Below are 25406 nucleotides of genomic sequence, written 5' to 3' on the forward strand. Positions count from 1 at the left end.
TGATCTGTTAGGGACTTACTACAAATATCATGTGTGTGCCCAATGACTAATTTGACTATCACGAATTTCATATTTCTTCTACCAGTTCTCAAAATGATAGAGTTTCATTTTTGTTTACAACATGCAGTTAATTTCATTCACATTGACACTGACTTGCTCGGGTGATTAACATTTATGACTCTAAACATCTCTGTACTCACTAATATCTTCTTAAAGATTAACTTCTTAAAGATTAAAGCTAGTTAATGTATAGAGACGTAATGCTGCCAAAGGGACATACACACTCAAATACACTGACTAGTAGACTAATGTAGTTTTGTTGTTTAACAAAACTTTGAAGACTGGAGAGCTTCTGCTCTTCAACTGCCGCAAGCTTCTGTGCTCTTCCAGAGTCCTTAGAGTAGCAAACCTTCAAAAACCAAAAATGGGGTTAAAGCAAAGTGTACGATCAAGGCGCCGTTCTCTCAGCACCTATGAAGTCACGTTTGCAGTTCTCTTTGTCATATTGGTGGCGCTCTGTGCTGGATTAATTGCAGTGTCCTGGCTGTCAATCCAGAGATCAGAAAAAGGTAAGTTATATAAGGTTGGCTACAGAAAGTGCTCACAGGTGAATATGTACACTTCAGTCTCCAGAATCCTGCCAGCATATTTTATACATTGATGTGATTGATTTCCTGGCAAGGTATTTATATTGCGTTCAGATGCTTCACCTTAGTTCACATCACAGGAATTTTTTCTTTAAGTTGGCATATAATTTTGAATTTAATTCAGAATTTGAATATGAGACTAAGTATTTAAAATGAAAAAATGATTAGATTCTCAGTTTCAACATATAACAAAGTAGGTTCATAGCCTTTGGGTCTGTTCTGATAGAATTTAAATCATAAACACATTCAAACCTTGTTGACTATAGAAGTGACTAAATAGGCCAATTTAAAGAAAAAATATCACTTATTTCTAGAGAATTATATCTTCATTCTTATTAGTACATCAATTTTAATTATAACAGTATAAGGGAACCTTGGTATAATTGTGGATTTATAAATGTTTCAAGATGCCTGAGTAGCAATTTGTGATTAACAGAAAAAATAAATAAGAAAAAGGAACTCTTCTTTAGAGCTAAATGACCTGTGTTGTGAAAGTCACCCAGTCATGTCCAACTCTTTGTGACCCCGTGGATTGTAGCCCAGCAGTCTCCTCTGCCCATGGAATTCTCCAAGGAAGAATACTGGAGTGGGTAGCCATTCCCTTCTCCCTGGGAATCTTCCTAACTCAGGGATCAAATCCAGATCCCCTGCATTTCAGGCAGATTCTTTACCATCTGAGCCACCCAGGAAGTCCAAATTACCTGTACCAACAACTGCTTTTAAAAGCTCTACCAATGTATTCTCTTGTTACAACAAACCTACGAGTTAGTGGCTACTGATATGCCCATTATACAAGTGAAAAACCAGAGGCAGAATTTAGGTAACTTGTTTCGATTTGCAGCATTGCCAGGTAGTACAAACTAGATAATCTAACTGAAGAATGTGCACTCTCCCATTCATTCATTTATATGATTTTTTTTTTTTAATGTTAGCATAGCAAACCTGAAATTGGATTTATTTTTTTCTGAGAAAATTTTCACATTTTTATAAAATGATGAATTATATGGTATTCCTTCAAAACCTTTTAATGGCAGTCATTTTGGTTTTACTGGGGAAATTCTCAACCTTTGAGTTAGTTACTTTCCTTTAGCAATTAAGTTTAAATTAGAAATAATAAATATGATTTATAGTCTTACAAAAGAATTCCAATATAACCGCTAGTTTATATTACTACTATAGTTATATACAAAGAGAAGGAAGGCTTGTGGGTATAAAATTAAATAAATTTTAGAAGTTCACTGAGACTTTTAGAAAAGTTACCTCTTTGGTCTTAAATGCTCTGTGAATACCTTTAAGGACATGTAATCATTTGGAAGTCCATTGGAATGTTTTGATACTCAATAAAAATACAAAAGTTAGTTTTTTACTGGGAAAATAAAAAAATGAATACTTTTAAAAGTTAGTGTGATTTAATCATGAATAAATGAATATAAGAAGAGATTTGAAATATAGCTGTAACACTACACCATAGGACATAAGACACAGTTTCAACACATACTTTAATATGTGTTGTTCTTCAGTCGCTAAGCCTGTTGGACTCTTTGAGACCCCGTGGACTGCAGCATGCCAGGCTTCCCTGTCCTCTACTGTCTCTAGAATTTGCTCAAGTTCATGTCCATTGAGTCGGTAATGCTATCTAACCATCTCATCCCCTGCTGCCCTCTTCTCACTTTGCCTTCAATCTTTACCTTAAACTTACTTTAATGTATTTCATACTATACACTTTAATATACTTAACACTTTTATTGGAAATCATTTTAGATTTCAAAAAGTTGTAAAAATTGTAGAATTATTTTATAACATTCATACAAGTTCCCCTCATGTCAGTATCAAGTATATACATAGTACAACTATCACAACCAAGAAATTAATAAAATTGTTACAATAATATTAACTAAACACTTTATTCAACCTTCACCAGTTTTTTCACAAATGTCTTTTCTTGTTCAGGATTCAGTACAGATTCCTACACTGCATTTAGTTTCCATGTTTCCTCAGTCTCTGGCAATCCATGGCAGTTCCTCAGTCTTTCCTTATCTTTTAAATACACAAATCTAAATATTATTTTGAGTATTGTTTAAAATATTAATTCTAAAGTTTCTTCTGAACGAAGAGATTTGTGTCAATATATACAATATGGGAAACCTGGGTTTGATCCCTGGGTCGGGAAGACCGCCTGGAGAAGGGAATGGCATTCTTGCCTGGAGAATCCCCATGGACAGAGGAGCCTTCCAGGCCGCAGTTGACACGGCGTCGCAAAGAGTCGGACATGACTGAGCAGCTAAGCACAGCACAGCATGACAGATCTTGAGGTTTGAAGTCAGTCAATCCTTTGTCCAAATTCCACATCTGTCACTTTTATAACATTGAAAATTTTTCTTAGTGAGTCTAAGCCCCAATATCCCCAGCTGAAAAAAAAAAAAAAAAAGAAATAGCATCTTCTCATATCAGGTCAATGCATCATTACTAGCAAATTTATTCATGATCTCATCATTGTACGAGCTCCATCTGAAGCAATTCGTTTTGAACATACATTCAAGGAAAATAATCACATAATAATATTGTATTGGACTTAATGGCATATTTTATTTCCCACATCCCTACCCTAATTTGTTAGCTTTTTTTTACATATTTTTCATATAATTACATTTTCTGCAGCATGCTCAATAACTTCTCCAATAATGACAGTCCCCATCTAATGGCAAAAGGTTATACATGTCAAATTTATAATTACTAGAATGAAAGAAGTAGTTTCAAAGCTATGCTTCAAAGTAATGCACACACAGAAATCCTCACAGCAACCCACTTGTAGAAAAGCAGCAGTGTCCCTTGATGCTAGGTGTTCAAGAAGTAGCTGAAAGCAACTACAAAACTTTTAATGGTGCCTTTCTCACCATGTTTCCCTGAATCAGTTCCCATAATTGGTGGAAGTTGATCATTCCTGTATCTTCCAACAGGAATCTCAATAACAAACAAACAAAAAACAAAACAAAACTTGGAAGCTTGCAGAGTTGCTTAGATTTCAAAGAAAAGAAAAAAATTTATAACGGGACAGAGACGGTTTTAATTTTCAATCTTTTAAAACAACTAGATAGCTAAGAAAAAATTAAAAGATAAATGCAGCTGATGATGAAACAGGAAGACTGAAAAGAAAAAGCAACTCCAGAGTCAACACATTATGCAAGAACTTTACTTCTGTGTCTTAATCAGAATGTGCATATTTTCTTACTCATCATTCACATTTTCAGTGTTTTGTTTCTTATAAATTCATCTAGATGCAGCATTTGGAAAAAGTCATGAAGCCAGAGGGACATTGAAAATAACATCCGGAGCTACTTATAATCCTCATTTGCAAGACAAACTCTCAGTGGACTTCAAAGTTCTTGCTTTTGACATTCAGCAAATGGTAGGAGACTTTTTCTCTTTCTCTCTTTAACTATGTTAAAATTTCATAACATAATTTCGCTAACTACTTGCTAAAGATAGATCTTGAAAGAGAAAGTGAAAGTCATTCACTCAGTCGTGTTTGACTCTTTGTGACCCCATGGACTGTAGCCTGCCAGGCTCCTCTGTCCATGGAATCTCCAGGCTAGAATACTGGAGTGGTAGCTGCTCCCTTCTCCAGGAATCTTCCCAGCCCGGAATCAAACCCAGGTCTCCCACATTGCAAGCAGATTCTTTACCATCTGAGCCACCAGGGAAGCCCACATATATCTTATTCTCTTTGAAAAAAATCAGCCAATAAATATAATTACTCAGGATACCTAAATATATGAAACGTATCATCACAGAGAAGGGAAGTACCCCAAAATCATTCTAAGAAGAATATATAAATTATTTTGGTTAAATTTATTATTTTATTTAACAAATAAAATATTAAATTTAATATGTCTTTTTAACTTTCTTTCAGATAGATGATATCTTTCAATCAAGTAATTTGAAAAATGAATATAAAAACTCGAGAGTTTTACAATTTGAGTGAGTATAGCTCAAAATTTTTATATAGATAGAAAGCACAGAATCGCAACGTAGTAACTCTTTGCTAATATTTGTAAAAAGAACATCACAATTTTTAGGAGAAAATGGAATATTTTTAAATTTTCAACATTTTCTGGGAGGGTTGAGAAAAGTGGCACAGTATAGACTTTTATATTGGTAGAAAATAACAATGCTAGATAATTGATCTCATATTAACATATTTCCTTCATGTGAGTACAAAATCTTTCAGAGACACATGAAGAAGAGTGAGGTTGATTGTATGCAGATGTCTAGGAATCTGACAGTTAACTTATATTCAATGCAAGCCACAGGGGAGTCCAGGTCATTGGAGACTACAAAGAGCCTCACTTTATTTTATTAATTAATTAATTAATTTATCTATTTCCGAGCTTCCCCAGTGGCTCAGTAAAGAATCTACCTGCCATTGCAGGAGCCTCAGGAGCTGTGAGTTTGATCCCTGAGTGGGAAAGATTCCATGGAGGAGGAAATGGCAACCCACTCCAGTATTCTTTCTGGGATAATTCTATGCACAGGGGAGCCTGACAGGCTACAGTCGACAAGGCCGCAGAGTCAGACATGACTGAGCATGCACGAAGTCTATCTCAGGTCAGAAACAATTAAACCAGAGAGTCTACCACCAAAGATACTTGTTACATGGTCTTCACAACAGTCCTGACATTTGTATAACAGTCCTTTGGTTCACAGGGACCAAACAGAGATAGGTCAAGTCAAAGAAAAAGAGATTATACTTAGAAGAACAATAACAGAAGGTCAAATTAGTTAATGGGCAGAAGGAAATGTTAGTCCTTGTTGTTTCTTGTTGGAATGAAATGAACAAAAGCACAAAGCTTTATTTTACCAAATACAAAAAAAAAAAAAAGGCTATTTCTCACCTACTTATCTATTTATCTTTATCATTCTTTATCCCAGATAGCATATTCTTGATATCTTAGTCTCAGTAACCAGTCAACTCCACCCCATCTACTGACTTCATTCCTGTCCACAACACAGAGGTTTTGACTCCTGTTTTCCAGGGTTTATAATCTCTGATAACCTCTTTCATAACCTAATTTCAGGGCTAGAAGGAGACATGTGGCCTCTCAGGAAAGATTTATTAGTGTTTTTGTTTGTGTATTTTAGTCTATGGCCATACTACCCTGAACACGCCTGATCTCATCTGTTTGTGTATTTTACTCAAAATGTTGTTTTAAAATATTTATTCAGTATTTATTCTGTGTAGCTAAAGCTATGAATGAAAGATTTTATTTCACTTTAAGTTAATTATCTATTTTAGAGTAAGTGGAACCAATTTCTCTTTTCCAGTTTTAGAGAGGACTGAGGGTGGAGATCTGCATTAAAGCTTCAATTAAAATTTAGTTCTTAAAGGTTTAGCACAGATTCCCCTGGAGAAGAGACTGGCTACCCACTCCAGTGTTCTTGCCTGGAGAACTCCATGGACAAAGGAGCCTAGCAGGCGAAGTCCACAGGGTCTGACTTTTTGAGTCAGACACGCCTGAGCAACTATCACTTTTAAGGAGCAGGATCCCATGTTCTTCCTTACCTTCAGAAGGCTCTGCCCAGTGAAATCCCCGCTAAGCACAGTGCGTAGTGCAGAGTTTATTAGGATAGTTTCCTAATGGAACTCTTTGTCTTCTCTTGCTTACAACTTGCTGGATAACTTTGTTTTCACTCAACTGGGAAAATTTGCTGAATACAGACTTTTATATAAGGTCTGGTAGTATATCAAAACCCTAGCATTTTCTTTGATATTTATTAAGTAACCTTACACTTCTCTAGATAGTAAAATCACTGTGTTTGAAACTGTAAATTATTTGAGCTGAAGAATTATTTCTTTCCCTTCCTTTAAACTACCTAGGAGACCAATATAGTACCTAAACCTTGATACATATTTTATAACAACTCTCGAATAATATACTTCATCAGTATAGAGGAACTTTCACCTAGCTGTAGCTGAACTACTTTTAAATCAGAAGTGAGTTTTTAAAAGATACAAAGCAAAGGAATTTCATGAAAATATCTGTAAGATAAATTACAGGTAGGTGCTTTGGGAGACTGAGAAGAAAAGGATGAGAAAAGAAATTTGGAAGCAGGAAAGAAAGCAACAAGCGAACATTTAGGTTTACTTTAACTAATATGATATAAAATGACATATTCCACTTACAGAAAAAAGTGAAATTGTTAGTCACTCAGTCATGTCAGACTCTGCTACCCCATGGAGTGTAGCTCACCAGGCTCCTCTGTCCATGGGATTCTCCAGGCAAGAATACTGCAGTGAAAAAAAAATAAAAAAAAATAAAAGAATACTGCAGTGAGTTGCCATTCACTTCACCAGGAGATCTTCCCAACCCAGGGATCGAATCTGGATCTCCATTACAGGCAGATTCTTTACTACCTGAGCCATCAGAGAAGCCTATAGAAATACGTGGCAGACTCTTAACTGCTTTTATAAATTATTTTTACTTTAAACTGATTGATAAAATCAAGTAACAAAAATAACTGACTTCTCAACTAACAGTAGCCATATCAACTCCGAAGAATACATCTAAAAATCCTTTAAAATGCCTATTTCATTTTTTGTTACTGATTTTAATGAAACACACACTCTATACATGTGTATGTGGTCAAATTATAGCACTCAGAATACTGCACTTAGTCATTAACCTATCTCTTCTTCCTTTTAAAAATATTATTTAATGTCAACTCTTTCCTCCTCCGTTAAGTTTTGTGTACATATGTGTGTATGTGTGTGTGTGTTGAGCTACTCTGCAGGACAAGCAAATGGTCTCCCCATGTCTGGGAAGCCTTTTATTACTCTGCTTTGTGGAAAATGCTTTGACTCAAAGAGCATTTAAGAGTTGATTCTTTTAATAAAGTGCTGCTTACCCTTTGTAGCAATAGGAAGCTTATTTTGCCCTTTGAGCACAGATAAGTCATCAAGTTAGGAAAGGAAAGACTTTTGTTTACTCAGCAACCCTAGAGGTTATCAATATCATTAAGGAAAATGAGATAAGAAGCATTTGATTTATTGCACACAGGCTTTCTGTATAATGATAGAATTTATCTCTTCTTTTTTTTTAAAAAAAAAAAAGGATGAACTCAGATATTCCACTGAAAAAGGGCTTTGAAATTAAAATGGTCATTGTTTCCTTTCCTAAAGGAAGAATTCTCATTTTCTTAATAAATAAATTCAATCTCACAGCTGTGATAGAGATGATTACTAAACCACATAATAGATTTAACTTTCTTATTAGGTGAAGCATATATGTTTACTATGGTTTCCCTGATTTCCACTGTATATCTCTCTCATCTCAACATGTATACTGAATAAGAAACAAATTTTAAAGAATGCAACTGTGTGTAGATATAGAATATGTAACTCCTGTCCTTGCAAATGAATTATTAAATGCAATCTATAATTCACAACCAAAAAAAAAAAACCACATCTTTAATACAAAGATGTTTTATGCCTGAGGATAAATGAATCTAGTTACTTTCAACTCAGTGAAAGAAAATTCCAGATTTGTATGCTCTCTGCCAAAATTACCTTACCTCTTCTAATCCCTAATTCAAATAAAATAAAAGAAAGTGGTAAGTGAAATTAAATCTGTGAAAGTTACATAAAGACAAAAAGTCTGTTTTAATCAGAATTAAAACTATATGCTGGGCACCAAGGATGAGTTGGCAATGATGAATTGAAGACAGAAAAACTGATGGACATTGTACATTCTCACTTTATTTTAACCACATTTAACTCTATTCACTTAAGAAGTTTGGGGTAAAGATTGGTAAGGAGACAAGGAAAAAGAGAAGGAAGAAGAGGAGGAAAAGATGGAGAAAGTGTGAGACGGAAAAGAAAAAGATGAAGAGTTATTGAAGGAGCAGGAGAGGAGGGAGAGAGGGAGAGAAAGAGAGGAGGGAAGATTCTATTTCTCAAAAGTGTGGAGGTAATAAACTATCCACTCGCCATCCCAATTCCAACCAACCACTTCTGCCATCTCTTTGGATATAAAGTTCTGGTAACAATGCAAGATAATAAAAACCTGGACCTACATCTAGGCAAATGTATTATATTGTCTTCCCTGTTGATAAATAGTTCATAATGGTTTTAATAGCAGTGCACGGGAGTGGGGAATAAGAACTATATCAAAACAAATCTGGACACAGAGTTTCTGGGTTTTATTCCTCTATCTGGTACTAGTAAGCTATATAACTCTAGGTACAATTACCTATATGACTCTAAGTTTCAGTCTCCTTATTGCTAAAATTACAGTGTTGGCCAACATCAGGTGAAAAATACTAGAGTCATTTTCTCTTACTTGAGCTTCTGTTTAAATAAATATAGCATGAAACCTGAGAGTCATATGCCTGTTAGGATTTTTTAAATAGCAATTAACAGAACACGTGACTAAAAGTATCCTAAACAAAAGTGATTATCATCCGACATCACAAGAAATCTGTAGGTTTCGGAAGAGGTTAATTCAGTGGTACCATGTGACATGATCAAAAATATACATGTTTTCAATCTTTTACTATGCTATCTGTAGCTTGACAATCATAAGTTGCCTCATGGTTCCACAATAGATGCAACAGTTCCAGCAATCACACGTAGACATAATAATGATCAGCAACAGAGTAGTAGTCCACTATGAACCTTTATTACATTAAATATGAAAATGTTTCCTAGAAGTTTCTGATCAGTTTTACTTCATGTTCCATTGCTCAGGGCCTAGTCACATGCTCATGAATAAAACTATCATGCAATGGTTGCAGAAGTTATGGTAAAATGGAGCATTATTCTCAAATAAAAAGGGAGATTGATCAGCATGGAAAAATTCACAAGTGTGGAGTATGTAAAAACAGTGTCTGTGATGAAATCGACTTTTATCATGGATAGCAAGTGATTACACCTATGGGTGAATTTGGGACATTGTTACTTAGTAAGTAGTTGCTAAGGAGACTTGCCATTTAAAAGATTTGGATAACTCAATTTAATCAAATGACTGAAAAGTTAAACATTCTAACATTTTAAAATTCTATACTTAATAGAGGTGAAATGTGCAATTATTGATCAGCCTGTTCACATAAATCATGAAAAACTAGCTACATAGAAAGGAATTACTTCTAAACTATGAACTTGAACAGTAGCACAGAAACTAAAAAGGAATATCCTACCAAGGATAAATGGTGATCTCCTGAGATCTTTCAGGGACATTTTGATCCTGTATTTAGTCTTGGAGAGGAAAAAAAAATTATATACATATATATATATGTATAGTAGGCTCTATACATGCAGATACATAAAGAACCCTTAGGGAGTTGATGAAGCCCTTCAAGAAACTAATTAACTTACAGATATGAATGTAAATGCCTAAATTTCAGAAACAGCAAACATATCATGCAAAATTTGGTTCCTTTAGTCTGCCTTTTTTTTTTTTAAAGATTCCATTCTCTTTAATGGATATTTATTTATTTTTGGTTGCACTTTGGTTTCACTTATTTTATTTATTATCTTTGTTATTTGATCATCATTTATTTTATTATTTGTTATATTAATATTATTTTGTTATTTTTAATTATTTTTATTTGCTATTTTTATTTATTATATTAATTTATTATTTTTGTTTCATTTTGGTTTTATGTATTTTTGGTTGTGGCATGCAGGCTTCTCATTTTGGGGGCTTTTTGTTGTGGTGCTCACTCTATTCTTGCCGGCTTCTGTAGTTGACGTGCTCGGATCTCAGTTGCCCTGCAACAGATAGAATCTTCCCAGACCAGGAATCGAACCTGAGCCACATCCCTGCGTTAGCAGGCATTTTCTTATTCATTGTACCACCAGAGAAGTCCGTTAGTCTGCCTCTTAAGGATCCCAGTAAACCCTGAGCAGCCCTAGCTTACTGAAGGGTATAGAAGGAAGACCAGAGCTAGAGTTCGTTTTCCAAACGGTTGTATCCTTAAAGCACATTGCTCCTGCTCATTCACTTCAGTCGTGTCCAACTCTTTTGCGAACCTGTGGACTGTTTTCCACCAGGCTCCTCTGTCCATGGGATTCTCCAGGCAAGAATACTGGAGTGGGCTACCATGCCCGCCTCCAGGGTATCTTCCTGACCCAGCGATCGAACCCGAGGCTCCTGCATTGCAAGTGGATTCTTTACCACTGAGCCACCAGGGAAGCCCTTAAAAGCATAGTAGCAAAGTAGAAACATAGATCAAAGAGCAAAAATCTCTGTAGTATTTCCCCTGAACCAAATATGTATTCATTTTTTGATTCTTTAAACTGTAAACAAATTACCAGTGAGGAAACTTTTAAAATGCAGGCTTCAGAGAAGGAGATATAAAAGAGATGATGACTTGGGTCATGTAATTGAACTCTATCATCATGGTCAGAGATGAACAGACAATATAATCCCAACTCTTGACAATGAGACAGTATAGCCCACAACTTCCCAGTAACCCACTTATGTTTGTCTTCTTTCTGCTCTTTGAAGTCAGGACATATTTCAATATATTAAGAATGAAGAAGAAAAAGTAGATATAATTTATTAACAGTTGCTATAGGCTTGCCATCAGGCCTTTGTAAACTACGTAGAAAAAATTTTTTTCTGAAATCAGTGTAACTAGACTTCTTACTTAGAAGTCATCTGTGAAAATAAAAAATCCAATTACAAATCCTCATTTTTTTCAAACAGTACAATAGGAATAAAGTCATGATATCATGTGATTTTGTTTAATTTGACACAAGTGATTGTGGCTTGGCCTAGGGATTAATGTGCTAATGTGGAACTGAGAAAAATTGGGTTCTAATTCTGGATATATCTTGTGCTCTTATAGAAACAGTCACTCATTCAAGTTCTCTTTCTTCCACCTGTGAAATAAAGATAACACTTGACATGACCTTCCTTGCACAAGTGTGATAGGATTAACAAGGTGATGACTGTAGAGAACCGAACACAAATCATTTGAAGAGGGCTGAGTTTTTTTCTCTTATGTCACTTTTTGCTTTGCAGAAATGGCAGCATTATAGTCATATTTGACCTTCTCTTTGTCCAGTGGGTGTCAGATAAAAATATAAAAGAAGAACTGATTCAAGGCATTGAAGCAAATAAATCCAGCCAACTGGTTACTTTCCACATTGACTTGAACAGCATTGATATCACAGGTATCTGTGAACCTTATTTGATACTTTGAATCAATAAGCCATGAAATTAAAATTCTATGTACCAAAGGAGCAGTGGGATCACCCTGGACTTTTAGGAACCTGTCTTATTGCTTGAGTAGCACATTTACATAAGGATAGTGAAATATGGAGAAAACATGTTAGGAAAAAAAATGCCAGTGAGCAAATCTTTGTAAAGTATCAAATGCCAAAGAAGTTCTGAAAATATTGGTATGCATAAATGTTTGTGGGTCTAATCACACTTTTGGCATTGGCCAAGCACAGCACTGATTTTCCAGGAACCCTCCATCTGAAAGTGACATATTACTTTCTGATAGCCAAATTGTTGTTGTTTAGTCACTAAATTGTGTCTGACTCCTGCAACACCAAGGATTGACTGTAGCCCACCCAGTTCCTCTGTCTGTGGGATTTTCCAGGCAAGAGTATTGGAGCAGGTTGCCGTTTCCTTCTTTAGGATATCTTCCCGGACCAGGATTTGAATCTGAGTCTCTTGAACCTCCTACATTGGCAGGTGGATTCTTTCCCACTTCACCACCTGGGAAGCCTCTAGAATACTTAATCTACCTCTAAATAGCTGTGTTATTTAAGGCAATTTACCAGAATTTTCTCTGTGTTTGTTATCTCATCTGTAAAATGGGAATAGTAAAGATACTGTGTAGTAGGATTGGTTTCAGGGGTAAATGTGTTGATAGAAAAATCACTTGTTCTAGCTAATAATAGTTAGTAGCATTTTTCAGCTCATTTGAATTAGACAAAAATCCAAAATAGTCTCTGCTCCAGCTGGTGTGCCAGAGGGGACCAAACCATCAGTAGAGGAAGCGCTTAAGAAGTTGAGTTGCCTTCTCACTGAACAGGCACAGCAGGATAAAGCAGGAAGCTGAATAAAAGTAAACTGTGCTTGATGAGCCCTTTCTGTAAAGAAAAGCAGCTAGAGGTCTGCAATTTTGTATCTACTATTACAAAATCAAAAAAACAAAGCACACATGTCTTTATATATTTGCCTAAGAGCAAACAGATACTGACTTAGGCTGAAGTAAAACTATTTGAATTGGCAGTAGGCTACTTAGAGTGTGCATTTATTCCAGTTGAAGTGGATATTTATATATTGATGAGCTTTCTAACATCTAAAAATTTCTGAATTCAAAAACATTTAGCTGAAGGTTTACAGAGAAGAGATTGTGGATACAGATGGGCCTGGTATTTCGTTTTAATATTTATTTGCATCATGTCAATTTTCAAATTTGTTACATTTTAAAATTGGTTAATAATCTCACAAACAGCTTAGATTTTTATACAGTAAACTCAAGCCAAACACAATGAAAAACTAAGATATTATCTGCTTTAAGAAAAAATCTTATAAAACTGATTTAATCTTCTTCATTAATAATCTACCACATATTTATGAAACGGTTACAGGTCTTTTACAAAGAAGACAATGCAGTAATGAAGAAATAATGTAATAAACCATCTAGTTAGTAGAAGAAGACCTACCTCTTAGCCCACTTACTATAAATATTGTTTTGAATAAAAACAAATTCATTAGATCAGGGCTTCTCAGAAGATATGCTTCGGTTCCCTCTATTTTTAACATAGCTGTCATTGTGTCTTTAAAAATATTAAATATGTTAAATCATGAAGAAAATCGCTATTTTTATCTTTTAAGTGAAAATCACTTTATGCTTAAACAGTTCTTAGTTCTCAATAGATATTATCATGTGCCAGATTATTTTGTCATCCATTTGTTTTGATTCTAGGTCCCACAAGATTGGGGGTGTTAGATTATCTCTCTTAAATATAAATTATTCTATGTAACTTTGATGAATCAGTAGATATCCTTCTAAAATGGGTAAAATAAATGAAACATTCTGTATATGTAAATTTTATAGAGGCACTATATAAAGATTCTGAAAATTCATTGGATGTATTATAATTAAATAGTAATTAAATAAATAGGAACATTCAGGGTAAGAAAGGATGAAATGGAAACTCTAGATCAGATGCCCTTTAATAACTATTTGAACTGCACTCGATGTTTTGTAATACTCTAAGCACTATATTCAAACCAACTTTATTCCAGCCTCTTTGGAGAATTTCTCTACAATAAGTCCTGCAACAACATCAGGTCAGTACTTAATGACATTTTAAAATATATAACTTGGTGACCATAAAACTTTATGACATTAAGCAAGGACTCTATTTTTTTCTCGTGGCTCTTTCTAAACGAGGTATTTAGTCTTCATTTAAAAATGTAAAAAGTATACATTTGACCTGGAATAATGTAGTTCATAATATCCAGGATTCATAATGCTTAGGTATATATGCAAGGATATGCATTTCAAATTGCAATCATCCTTTCATATTTTAAACTCTATATACATATGTATGCATATATGATGTGTGTGAATATGTGTGTGTGTGTGTGATCTCAAAATATGACTCTGATTATGCAGCCTTGGAAATGAAACCCCGACATTGCTAAGGTCACTATGAATGAGGAAAAGGAGTTTTAAAGATAATGAAATGATAACTTTCAAAATGTATTATACTGTTTGGAAAGGACAACCTAAAGTTTAATATTAACTTTGTTCTATTCCAGCATTTTCTTCACTCTCTCTTTCTAACTACAATTGGTCACTACTGCTCATAAAATTGAGGACTTCACTTTGTCTTATCAAGATCATACTGATTATCAAAAGAGAGTTTTGAGAAATTATCATTTTAAAATTAACCTGAGTTACCATAAAATGTAAAATCATTTTGTTGTAGAAATCTTATTCAAATCGAAGTCAAAAGATCTGAACACTAATCCTGTCTCTGCCAACCATCAGAATCACTGAGCATTTCACCTTCTGAAAATCTGTTTCCCACAAATTGTGAATAATAAAATTTTCTAAAAATGTTAGAAGTCATCCCAAACATCAAATTCATAAACAAGTGATTTTTAAAGTATACATTGTTATGAAACTATAACCATATTACTTTTAATATCAGTTGTAATCATGAATGTTTTTATAATATTTTAAAAAATCTATTTGAAGTATTTACTACTAGGTATTATATTTTACAAACATTATCTCATTTAATCTTCAGAATGATTTTGTAGAGAGGTAATACTTTTTCTGCTTAAAAATACATAAATAATAAAGAAAGTGCCTGGAGTCACACAGTTTAAATTTATCAAAGTCAGGAATTAAAAGTAATTCTCTGGACTCCAAGGCCAATAGTTTAAGCGTATCTCAAGTTCCTATTTCAAATAGCATCAGATTAATCTAGAACATTTATGTCTACAGCCATTATGAAATAAGTGAATTCTTATGTTAATTAATTATTGAAAAAATCTATTTTCCTTAAAAAAATGAACACATCTAAAAACCTCTGTTTACAACTCTAAAAATCAATAAAAAACATAAAAGATTTGTTTTTAGATCCAGATACAAATGACATATCAAGTTAATGACCATTAATAATTCATAGTAATTTTAAAAACTCTCACATAAAATATTAAACAGGAGGAATTCCTAATAATCAGTTTTAAAATGTAATTTTTATTTATGTTATTTATTTTTACAGAAAAGCTAACAACCAGCATTCCTCTGGCAACCCCAGGTCAGTTTTAATAATATAATTTCTCTTGTTTTTTAAAAAGTTTTTGTTATGTTTCATTTTGGACTTCTGAGAATTATCTGATAAACAGCAGTTAACAATACCTTCATTATAGATAAGAAAAATAAAGCATGAAAGTTTATAGTTAGCCTAAGTTTTTACCAAAAGGCAACAACATATTTCAAGTTAATTAATGCCTGTATTATCTAATCTTACTCCAGTCCTCCATCTATTAGAATCATGTTTATTATCTTTTGCTAAGCGTGCCAAGAGTAGGATCAAAATGTTTTCCAGAAAGGATATAGGTTTCATCAGGTGTGAGGGACATCTTTTCTCTAATTATTCTCTCTGAATACAATTGGCACACACTTGCTCTCTCCTTTTAACATGGTATGGTTGCCAAATCGGTACCAAAGTTGCCTTGGATTCATTCATTCAATTTTTCCTTAAGTGACTGCTTTATACCAACACATGGCATGTATCTGTTTTTAAATTTTTGTTGGAGTACAGTTGCTTTGAATGTTGTGTTAATTTCTACTGTACAACAAAGTGAATCACTTATACATACACATATATACCCTTTTTTTAGATTTCCTTCCTATTTAGGTCACCACAGAACAATGACTAGGTGACTAGAGCGTTGAGTAAAACAATAGTTCCCTGTGTTATTCGGTAGGTTCCCACTTGTTATCTTCTTTATACATAATAGTGTATCTGTTTCAATCCCAATCTCCTAATTCATCCTACCCACATTCTGCTCTCAGTTTGTTAAGTTTATCCACAAACTTAAGCCTGTTCTCTACATCTGTGTCTCTATTTCTGCTTTGCCAATACATCCATCTGTACCATTTTTCTAGATTTCACAAGTAAGCAATCTTGTATAATCTTTGTTTTCCTCTTCCTGGTTTACTTCATTCTGTATGACAATCTCTAGGTCTGTCCAAGTTTCTGACAATGGCCCTATTTCATTCCTTTTAATGGTTGAGCAATATTCCATCACATATGGGTACCTCATCCTCTTTATCCCTTCCTCTGTTGATGTACATTTAGGTTGCTTCCATGTCCTGGCTATTGTAAATAGTGCTGCAATGAGTACTGGGTGCATGCATCTTTTTGAATTATAGTTTTCTTTGGGCATACCCAGGAGTGGGATTTCTGGGTCATGTGGTAGCTCTGTTTTCAGTTTTTTGCAGAACCTCTATTCTGTTCTCTAGAGTGGCTGTACCAGTTTACAATCCCACCAACAGTGTAAGAGAGTCCCCTTTTCTCCATACCCTCTCTGGTATTTGTTGTTTGTAGAATTTTTGATGATGGCCATTCTGACCAGTATGAAGAGATGCTTCATTATAGTTTTGCTTTGCATTTCTCTAGTAATTAGCAATGTTGAGCATTTTTTCATGTGCTTTTTAGCCGTCTGTATGTCTTCTTTGGGAAAGTGTCTATTTAGGTCTTCCACCCATTTCTTGACTGTGTTGTTCTTTTGATATTGAGCTACATGAGCTGTTTGCATATTGTGGAGATGAATCCCTTGTCAGTTCCTTTGTTTGCAAATATTTTCTCCTATTCTGAGGGTTGTCTTTTCTTTTTGTTTATGGGTTCCTTTGCTGTGCAAAGCCTTTTTAGATTAATTAGGTTCCATCATTTATTTTTATTTTCCTTACCCTTAGGAGGTGGGTCAAAAAATATCTTGTTTGGATTTATGTCAAAGAGTATTCTGCCTATGTTTTCCCCTAAGAGTTTTATAGTGTCTGGTCTTACATTTAGGTCTTTGCTCCACTTTGAGTTTATTTTTAAGTTTTGCATATGGTTGGTATGTGTCTTTAATGTTATAATTTTTCCAGATTCTTAATAATTGTCTACTTTGCCTTTGTCTATCTGCTAGTTAACCAAAGTGTCTTCTCTAGTCCTAACTTAATCTTCATGTTAAACAGTCTGAATGTGTACCTAATCTCTTTAGGTAAACTCCATGCAGGCAATATTGTATAACTCTTCAGATCCTACAATAATACTCCTATTTTCATGTTATTAGAATTTATATCAAATATTATATAATATAAGGAGAGAACATTTGTGAAATTATAAGTGGTCTCTGGGTAAGACTTAGAAATTCCTTGATAAAACAGTAGGTGTGAAGCTTGAAAAGCAGAGTGATATGTGAATGATGTATCAAAATACTTTATGAAACAAATCATCCCACCTCTGAACCCATAGAGGGCTCTTATGGTATGACAAGCCTGCCTGCAGTTGTATTTTGGTGTTGTCCAGAGAGCAGCACAACACAATGAAAAATAGAACTGTTCTTCAGCCCACTGTCCCTTATGCAATGCAGAAAACTATTTACAGCATTTAAAATCACCTTTCAACACACTCTCAAAAAGTGATTTTAGGATGGATAATGACCAATTCATTTAAGCTAAAATTAAACTAAATAACTTTAATATATTTTAAGAAACATTTCTATAACTTTAAAGGTCAGTAACAAATACCAAAGTTAGTGCTGTGTTTTCTATTTACCTGTTTATTGATTCACTGAGTGATTCATAAAACCCACAGTTACGGAGGCCCTCTTAGATGTATAAAGTGCCCTAAGAGAAATATGTGGAAAGACTTAGAAGGAAAAAAAAAATGTTAGGGCAAAAAATCTTTGGACTTAAAACAAATTTTCCTTCTTACCCTCTTGAAGACAAGCTCACCAAAAATATGAAAAGTGACTGAACAATATGCCCAGTTTCTTGCAAGACTTTGGTCCTATCCAAAATGCCTGTAAGGCCTCTGCCCACACCAAAATGGTCCTTGATCATTTGGTCCAGTCCAAAATTATTTGGAGGGCTTCCCTGGTGGTGCAGAGGTTAAGAATCTGCCTGCCAATGCAGGGGGCATGGGTTCAATCCCTGGTCCAGGATGATTCCACATGCTGCAAGGCAACTACCCCCATGCATCACAACTCCTGAGCCCATTTGCCCTAGAGCCCACTTGCTCTACAACAAGAGAAGCCACCACACTGCAAGTATAGAGACTCTTACCGCTCACCGCAACTAGAGAAGGCCCACATGCAACAGCAAACACCCAGCTCAGCCAAAATAAATTAAAACTAAACAACAACAAAACCCAAATCATTTGAATGGAACAGATATGCTTTTGGACACTTTTTGTTGTTATTTAGTCCCTCAACTGAGTCTGACTCTTTTGTGACCTCTTTTATTGTAGTCCGCCAAGGATCCTCTGTCCATGGATGCTTTAGATAGGAGCAAATTTTAAGGACCTTTTGGAATGGATCAAGTGATTTAAGAACCAAATGTATTATGGACTAGAATATCAGTACATATATTTCTATCTTTCACATTTTACATGAGTATTTGATAATCATAATGAAAACCAAAAAGTAACGTACAATTTTCAAACACCGAAAGTGTGTAGGTGAATCCACCTTAAGTATTTCCACCAATTACTGTCACATAATGTTTGGTAAGCCACCTAATCTTCTTGAACTTTGTATTTATTATCTGAAAGACAAAGATTTAAATATATGTCTTAAAGAGCAGTCATGAAGAAAGGAAATAATACAGATACCAATTCATGACTGGCATAAAGGAGGGACACAACCAAAAAAAAAACCAAGTTGTATACTTTTTAAAAAAGATCTTTCAGAAACTAGAGTAAGATTAAAACAAGATTGTTGTATTCAGTAGTGCCCGTTTTAATCTGATCATTTCTTTGGCCCCCAAAAACTCTATTTCCAAAGCTTTCCTGTTATTGGAGACCATATTGATTACCTTACTCAATCCTGACGAATTCTCATAATGTAAGTAGGTGGTAAAATATCACATTCCTTCTTTTACTGGATCCATGAGTCCCCAGTCACCATTCATTCCTATTCATTCCTCTCATACAGCAAGATACTATAGATTTATAGAGGGGAACGAGGCAATTAAACTTGAAAACCACAGTTTCCAAGCAGTAATTTATTATGAATATGACTTTCAGGGATGTTAAGTTTATTCTCATTTTATATGCCTGGAAGACAGAGTTTGAGAAAAATCAACAAATGCATGCACCATATACCTGGTGTTAGTACTATTATAAATTCTGCCAAAGAGAATTTTTATTTGATAGTGGGTACAAAGTCCATGAGGATTATGTTCTATTGTTCAACTGCCTTTGTTGCCAATTACCGTAAAGTTTTACTAACCCATTTGGAACAGTAAAGGGAGAGATGGGAACTAAGGTTGCATTACACCGATTGATTTCTAGCTGTTACAGTGTGCCCAAGAGGGGTTCTTTTGTGCAATTGTTCATATGCTTGAAGGGTTTCTAGAATACAGCTTGTTCTAGTCTTTTGTTGCTTACTGGGCAGGCAATGATTGCAGAAAAACAAAATTCACTATCATGGACTTTCTCAGTCTCAACAAAATGCAATTTTCTATAGTTCCACCATGTGGAGGGGTTTGAGGATGGAAGGAAAAGAACTGGGTAATTTAGTGAAGAATGTGAAATTGGTTCAAGAGAATTTAAGACAGAATTATACTCTTCAATTGAATTGATTTTCCCAGGACTCACACACAGGCACTGCTACCAACACCAAATGTCTTTTGACTTCAAGTATTTGTTTTCTCTGCATCTGAGAAAACAACATACATATACTGCTAAGCACTCTCCTCTAATTTAAGACACTCCTACACAAATAATAACAGAACCATTAAAGTATTTTCCCACTTTAATTTCATTTAAATTGAACAGCCACAGTTTTGCTAAAATGATTAAATTTGTTCTTTTAAAGTCGAGGAGAATTTCTGTAAAGTGATATCTCCCAAACACAGTACAGTGAAATGAACTTGATCTCTTAGAGCAGGCTTTCATGCATTCAGATTCTGATTTCATTACTAAGTAAGCTATTAAGTCTTGGGTTTAACTTGTCTCGTATTTGGTCACCAAGGGTTATTACACCTATTTTTAGGGAAAATAAAAATCTAAGATTTCCCAAATATGATTTTCAAATTACTATCTTGTATGTAACACTTCTTATAACTGGTTTGGGGAAAAACAAATATTGGATTTCAGTCTTTTTCTCCTCCACAATGCTTAGTCCAGAGTCTGCACAAAATAGAAATGAGAGATTCCTCACCTCAAGTCATTGGACAGTGTTATGACAGTGGACCACTCTGAAGTAATCACATTTGAGTGTATACTGAATCCTTCATGATACAAATATAAATAAAAGATAAAGCCTTCAATTTGCAGAATTACAAATAATACTAATTTATGGTGGGTTTTCATATTATGTGAAAAATTAATATCCTGAAGGTTAAAATGCCATATAATATAAAAATATGCCAAACTTTTTTCCACTCAAGAAAAGAGCAACTAATATTTAGACAACCTGAACAGATTTTAATAAAAAGAATCAATTATTATTTTTGTACAGTTCAGTTCAGTTCAGTCGCTCAGTTGTATCCGACTCTTTGCAACCCAATGAACCGCAGCACGCCAGGCCTCCTTGTCCATCACCAACTCCCAGAGTTTATGCAAACTCATGTCCATCTAGTCGGTGACGCCATCCAGCCATCTCATCTTCTGTCGTCCCCTTCTCCTCCTGCCCCTAATCCCTCCCAGCATCAGGGTTTTTCCAATGAGTCAACTTTTTGCATGAGGTGGCCAAAGTATTGGAGTTTCAGCTTCAGCATCAGTCCCTCCAATGAACACCCAGGACTTATCTCCTTTAGGACGGACTGGTTGGATCTCCTTGCAGTCCAAGGGACTCTCAAGAGTCTTCTCCAACACCACACTTCAAAAGCATCAATTTTTCGGCTCTCAGCTTTCCTCACAGTCCAACTCTCACATCCATACTTGACCACTGGAAAAACCATAGCCTTGACCAGATGGACCTTTGTTGGCAAAGTAATGTCTCTGCTTTTTAATATGCTGTCTAGGTTGGTCATAACTGTCCTTCCAAGGAGTAAGCGTCTTTTAATTTCATGGCTGCAATCACCATCTGCAATGATTTTGGAGCCCAAAAAATAAAGTCTGACACTGTTTCCACTGTCTCCCCATCTATTTCCCATGAAGTGATGAGACCAGATGCCATGATCTTAGTTTTTTGAATGTTGAGCTTTAAGCCAACTTTTTCACTCTCCTCCTTCACTTTCATCAAGAGGCTTTTTAGGTTATCTTCACTTTCTGCCATTAGGGTGGTGCCATCTGCATATCTGAGGTTGTTGATATTTCTCCCTGCAATCTTGATTCCAGCTTGTGCTTCTTCCAGCCCAGCATTTCTCATGATGTGCTGTGCATATAAGTTAAATAAGCAGGGTGACAATATACAGTCTTGATGTACTCCTTTCCCTATTTGGAACTAATCTGTTGTTCCATGTTCAGTTCTAACTGTTGCTTCCTGACCTGCATATAGGTTTCTCAAGAGGCAGGTCAGGTGGTCTGGTATTTCCATCGCTTTCAGAATTTTCCACAATTTATTGTGATCCACACAGTCGAAGGCTTTGACATAGTCAATAAAGCAGAAATAGATGTTTTTCTGGAACTCTCTTGCTTTTTCGATGATCCAGCAGATGCTGGCAATTTGACCTCTGGTTCCTCTGCCTTTTCTAAAACCAGCTTGAACATCTGGAAGTTCATTGTTCACGTATTGCTGAAGCCTGGCTTGGAGAATTTTGAGCATTACTTTACTAGCGTGTCAGCTGAGTCCAACTGTGCAGTAGTTTGAACATTCTTTGGGATTGCCTTTCTTTGGGATTGGAATGAAAACTGACCTTTTCCAGTCCTGTGGCCACTGCTGAGTTTTCCAAATTTGCTGGCATATTGAGTTCAGCACTTTCACAGCATCATCTTTCAGGATTTTAAATAGCTCAACTGGAATTCCATCACATCCACTAGCTTTGTTCGTAGTGATGTTTTCTAAGGCCCACTTGACTTCACATTCCAGGATGTCTGGCTCTAGGTGAGTGATCACACCATTGTGATGATCTGGGTCATGAAGATCTTTTTTGTACAGTTCTTCTGTGTATTCTTGCCACCTCTTCTTAATATCTTCTGCTTCTGCTAGGTCCATACCATTTCGGTCCTTTATCGAACCCATCTTTGCGTGAAATGTTCCCTTGGTATATCTAATTTTCTTGAAGAGATCTCTATTCTTTCCCATTCTGTTGTTTTCCTCTATTTCTTTGCATTGATCACTGAGGAAGGCTTTCTTGTCTCTCCTGGCTATTCTTTGGAACTCTGCATTCAAATGGGAATATCTTTCCTTTTCTCCTTTGCTTTTTGCTTCTCTTCTTTTCACAGCTATTTGTAAGGCCTCCTCAGACAACCATTTTGCCTTTTTGCATTTCTTTTCCATGGGGATGGTCTTGATCCCTGTATCCTGTACAATGTCATGAACCTCCGTCCAAAGTTCATCAGGCTCTCTGTCTATCAGATCTAGTCCCTTATATCTATTTCTCACTTCCACTGTATAGTCATAAGGGATTTGATTTAGGTCATACCTGAATGGTCTAGTGGTTTTCCCTACTTTCTTCAGTTTAAGTCTGCATTTGGCAATAAGGAGTTCATGATCTGAGCCACAGTCAGCTCCTGGTCTTGTTTTTGCTGACTGTATAGAGTTTCTCCACCTTTGGCTGCAAAGAATATAATCAATCTGATTTCGGTGTCGACCATCGCTTGATGTCCATGTATAGAGTCTTCTCTTGTGCTGTTGGAAGAGGGTGTTTGCTATGACCAGTGTGTTCTCTTGGCAAAACTCATTAGCCTTTGCCCTGCTTCATTCCGTACTCCAAGGCTAAATTTACCTGTTATTCCAGGTGTTTCTTGACTTCCTACTTTTGTATTCCAATCCCCTATAATGAGAAGAACATCTTTTTTGGGTGTACAGTTTTCCTTAAATAGAAATCCTTAACCGTTTTGTTAAATATTCCTCATGAGAATCACAGTAGAGATTCCCTAGAAAAGGAGAAGTACTAAAGTAAAAACTAACGGATGAAATGGCAAACTAAATAGTCCAGTCAAAGAACTCTAGCTTTAAGAATGGAAGGTTACTTTAAATACTGGCATCTGGCTAATTTATGTAACAGTTAATGTTTTAATCAATAAGCAATGGTTTTGTTGGAAATGGACATCATACCTGTGTATGTAAGGAGAAGAGAGGGAGACAGAACACTAGGTAAAAATAAAATCTGATAAAATCCTAAAACGTCCTTCCTCTATATAAGAAGACTATATTCATATTTTCTATATTGGCTTTAAATTAGAGCAATTTCTCTTTATTCACGGACCAGGACAGGTGAAGAGTGTTTGTACAACAGAAAATGGAGATATCGAGAGTACAATCTAAACAAGAGTGTAATATTTCTACCTTCAAATCTAAATATTTCAAACTAAAGTCATTTACTAATCCCACCAGCTGTTTCTCTGATAATGCCTGTTGTGACTAATGAACACTGGTATTTCATGGCCACTCCAAAGTGCATCTACCATTCTGAGCATCCTTTTATCCACCTCCCTCTGGCCAGGAGCATATCTGGCCACCAAAGCTCATCAATCCTACATGTGAAATAGCAATTGGAATATGTCCCCATCTCCCCTGCTAGGGCAAGAGTTCCAGCTCTCAGCAACCTTCACCTTGAGTGTTGAAATGGCTTCCCAGTTGGTCTATTCTCTTCACATGATTCTCCACTTGGTAGCAGAATTGTCTTTATGAAACATGGACTGGTCATACACATATATATGTTAACATTTTCAATACTGTTATTTACAAAAAAATTTTAATATGTTAAAATTATTTTTTAAATGTCCCCCAGAATTTGTCACCAAACTCCCTTCCTGCCATAGTTTCAGTAAGCATCCCAACACCTAGATAAGTTAGATGCCTCTGCTTTCCCTATAGTAATGTGCTCTTGTCATATCACCATGTATACATTTCACACACCTCTCTTCCTTGTGCATTTCTAAGCATCTTTCAAATTTTAGTTTATATGAAGGTGTTTTTAATCCCAGACTCAGAAGGAAGATAATCCATGGCATAGCCCAGTTTTGATGTTCCCGCATCACTTTTTTCCTACCTCATTACAAAATTTGCTAGCCAATAAATCAGTTGCACACTAAACTCCAAACTCCATAAGAATAGTCTCTGCCTTACTCATCCTATTATTTCCATCCCTTAAAAAGCCATGACACAAATAAATAGGAAATAAATACTTGTAAGGTGAATGAATAATCATTAATGAGATCAAACGTTTCAAGTGGTGTCTCTTGACAGTGTGGCTTTGAAGTTCAACCTATAAATTTCAATAAGCAATAGACAAAGATATGAAACATCAGTAAGTGAAGTTTCCATAGAAAGCATTAGATCAGACAAAATTATAATGTCCCTAGTCAAATGCCCAAATCTATCCTTATAGATGCTGAATACCTAGAACTCCCTCAACCACTGTTTGAAAGAGACATGGAGTTACTACAATGATGTCCTTTTTCTCATTTATTTTTTATCAAGCATTTTTTGAATACTATCAACATGACACCTCTTATGGATTAGTTGGTCAATAATTAAGAATTCTCTTGATGTGTCATAATACTATACAAGTTTATTTAATGTCTTTTTAAATTAATTTTTTCTCTTAAATGGGAGTGTTTTGGCACTTGGGAATGATTCAGCTTTATCTTGTCCTATTTTAGATGTTAGGTGGTCCATGAATTTCCCAATGGCTTATATCTATTTTAATTACAATTATAAAAGACCTATTTAGTTGTATTTATACCCAGCAACTCTGTCTATAATGTTCTTAATTAAGCATTACCTTGGCAGATTTATTAACAGAAGCACTTTTTCCAATTTACTTCTTGGAGCCTAAGAGAAATTTCAGAATCAAATATATTTTTAAAACCCAGCAGATGGCAGTACAGTGCTGGCTTTAAGATTAAGGACAATAACAAAAAGAAAAAAAAAGATGTTATTGAGCTTA

The 25406-nt window shown here is 35.2% G+C and overlaps 1 protein-coding gene across 2 annotated transcripts in view; it reads left to right on the forward strand.

Annotated features, from left to right (window-relative positions):
- Nucleotides 1–318: 318 nt before the first annotated feature.
- TMPRSS15 (transmembrane serine protease 15) overlaps nt 319–25406 on the forward strand; it is a 138826-nt gene continuing 113738 nt past the window's right edge. The window contains exons 1-6 of one of the 2 annotated variants that reach the window (XM_043893080.1): nt 319–569; nt 3923–4053; nt 4558–4625; nt 11672–11823; nt 13919–13963; nt 15412–15447. In XM_043893080.1, the coding sequence (XP_043749015.1) occupies nt 425–569; nt 3923–4053; nt 4558–4625; nt 11672–11823; nt 13919–13963; nt 15412–15447 (577 nt within the window). In that variant the 5' untranslated portion in view covers nt 319–424. The remainder of the gene's footprint in view (nt 570–3922; nt 4054–4557; nt 4626–11671; nt 11824–13918; nt 13964–15411; nt 15448–25406) is intronic. The other variant, XM_043893081.1, reaches the window with a different exon arrangement.

Source organism: Cervus elaphus, chromosome 31 (assembly GCF_910594005.1).
Source record: "Cervus elaphus chromosome 31, mCerEla1.1, whole genome shotgun sequence".
In the NCBI taxonomy this organism is placed as follows: Eukaryota; Metazoa; Chordata; class Mammalia; order Artiodactyla; family Cervidae; genus Cervus; species Cervus elaphus.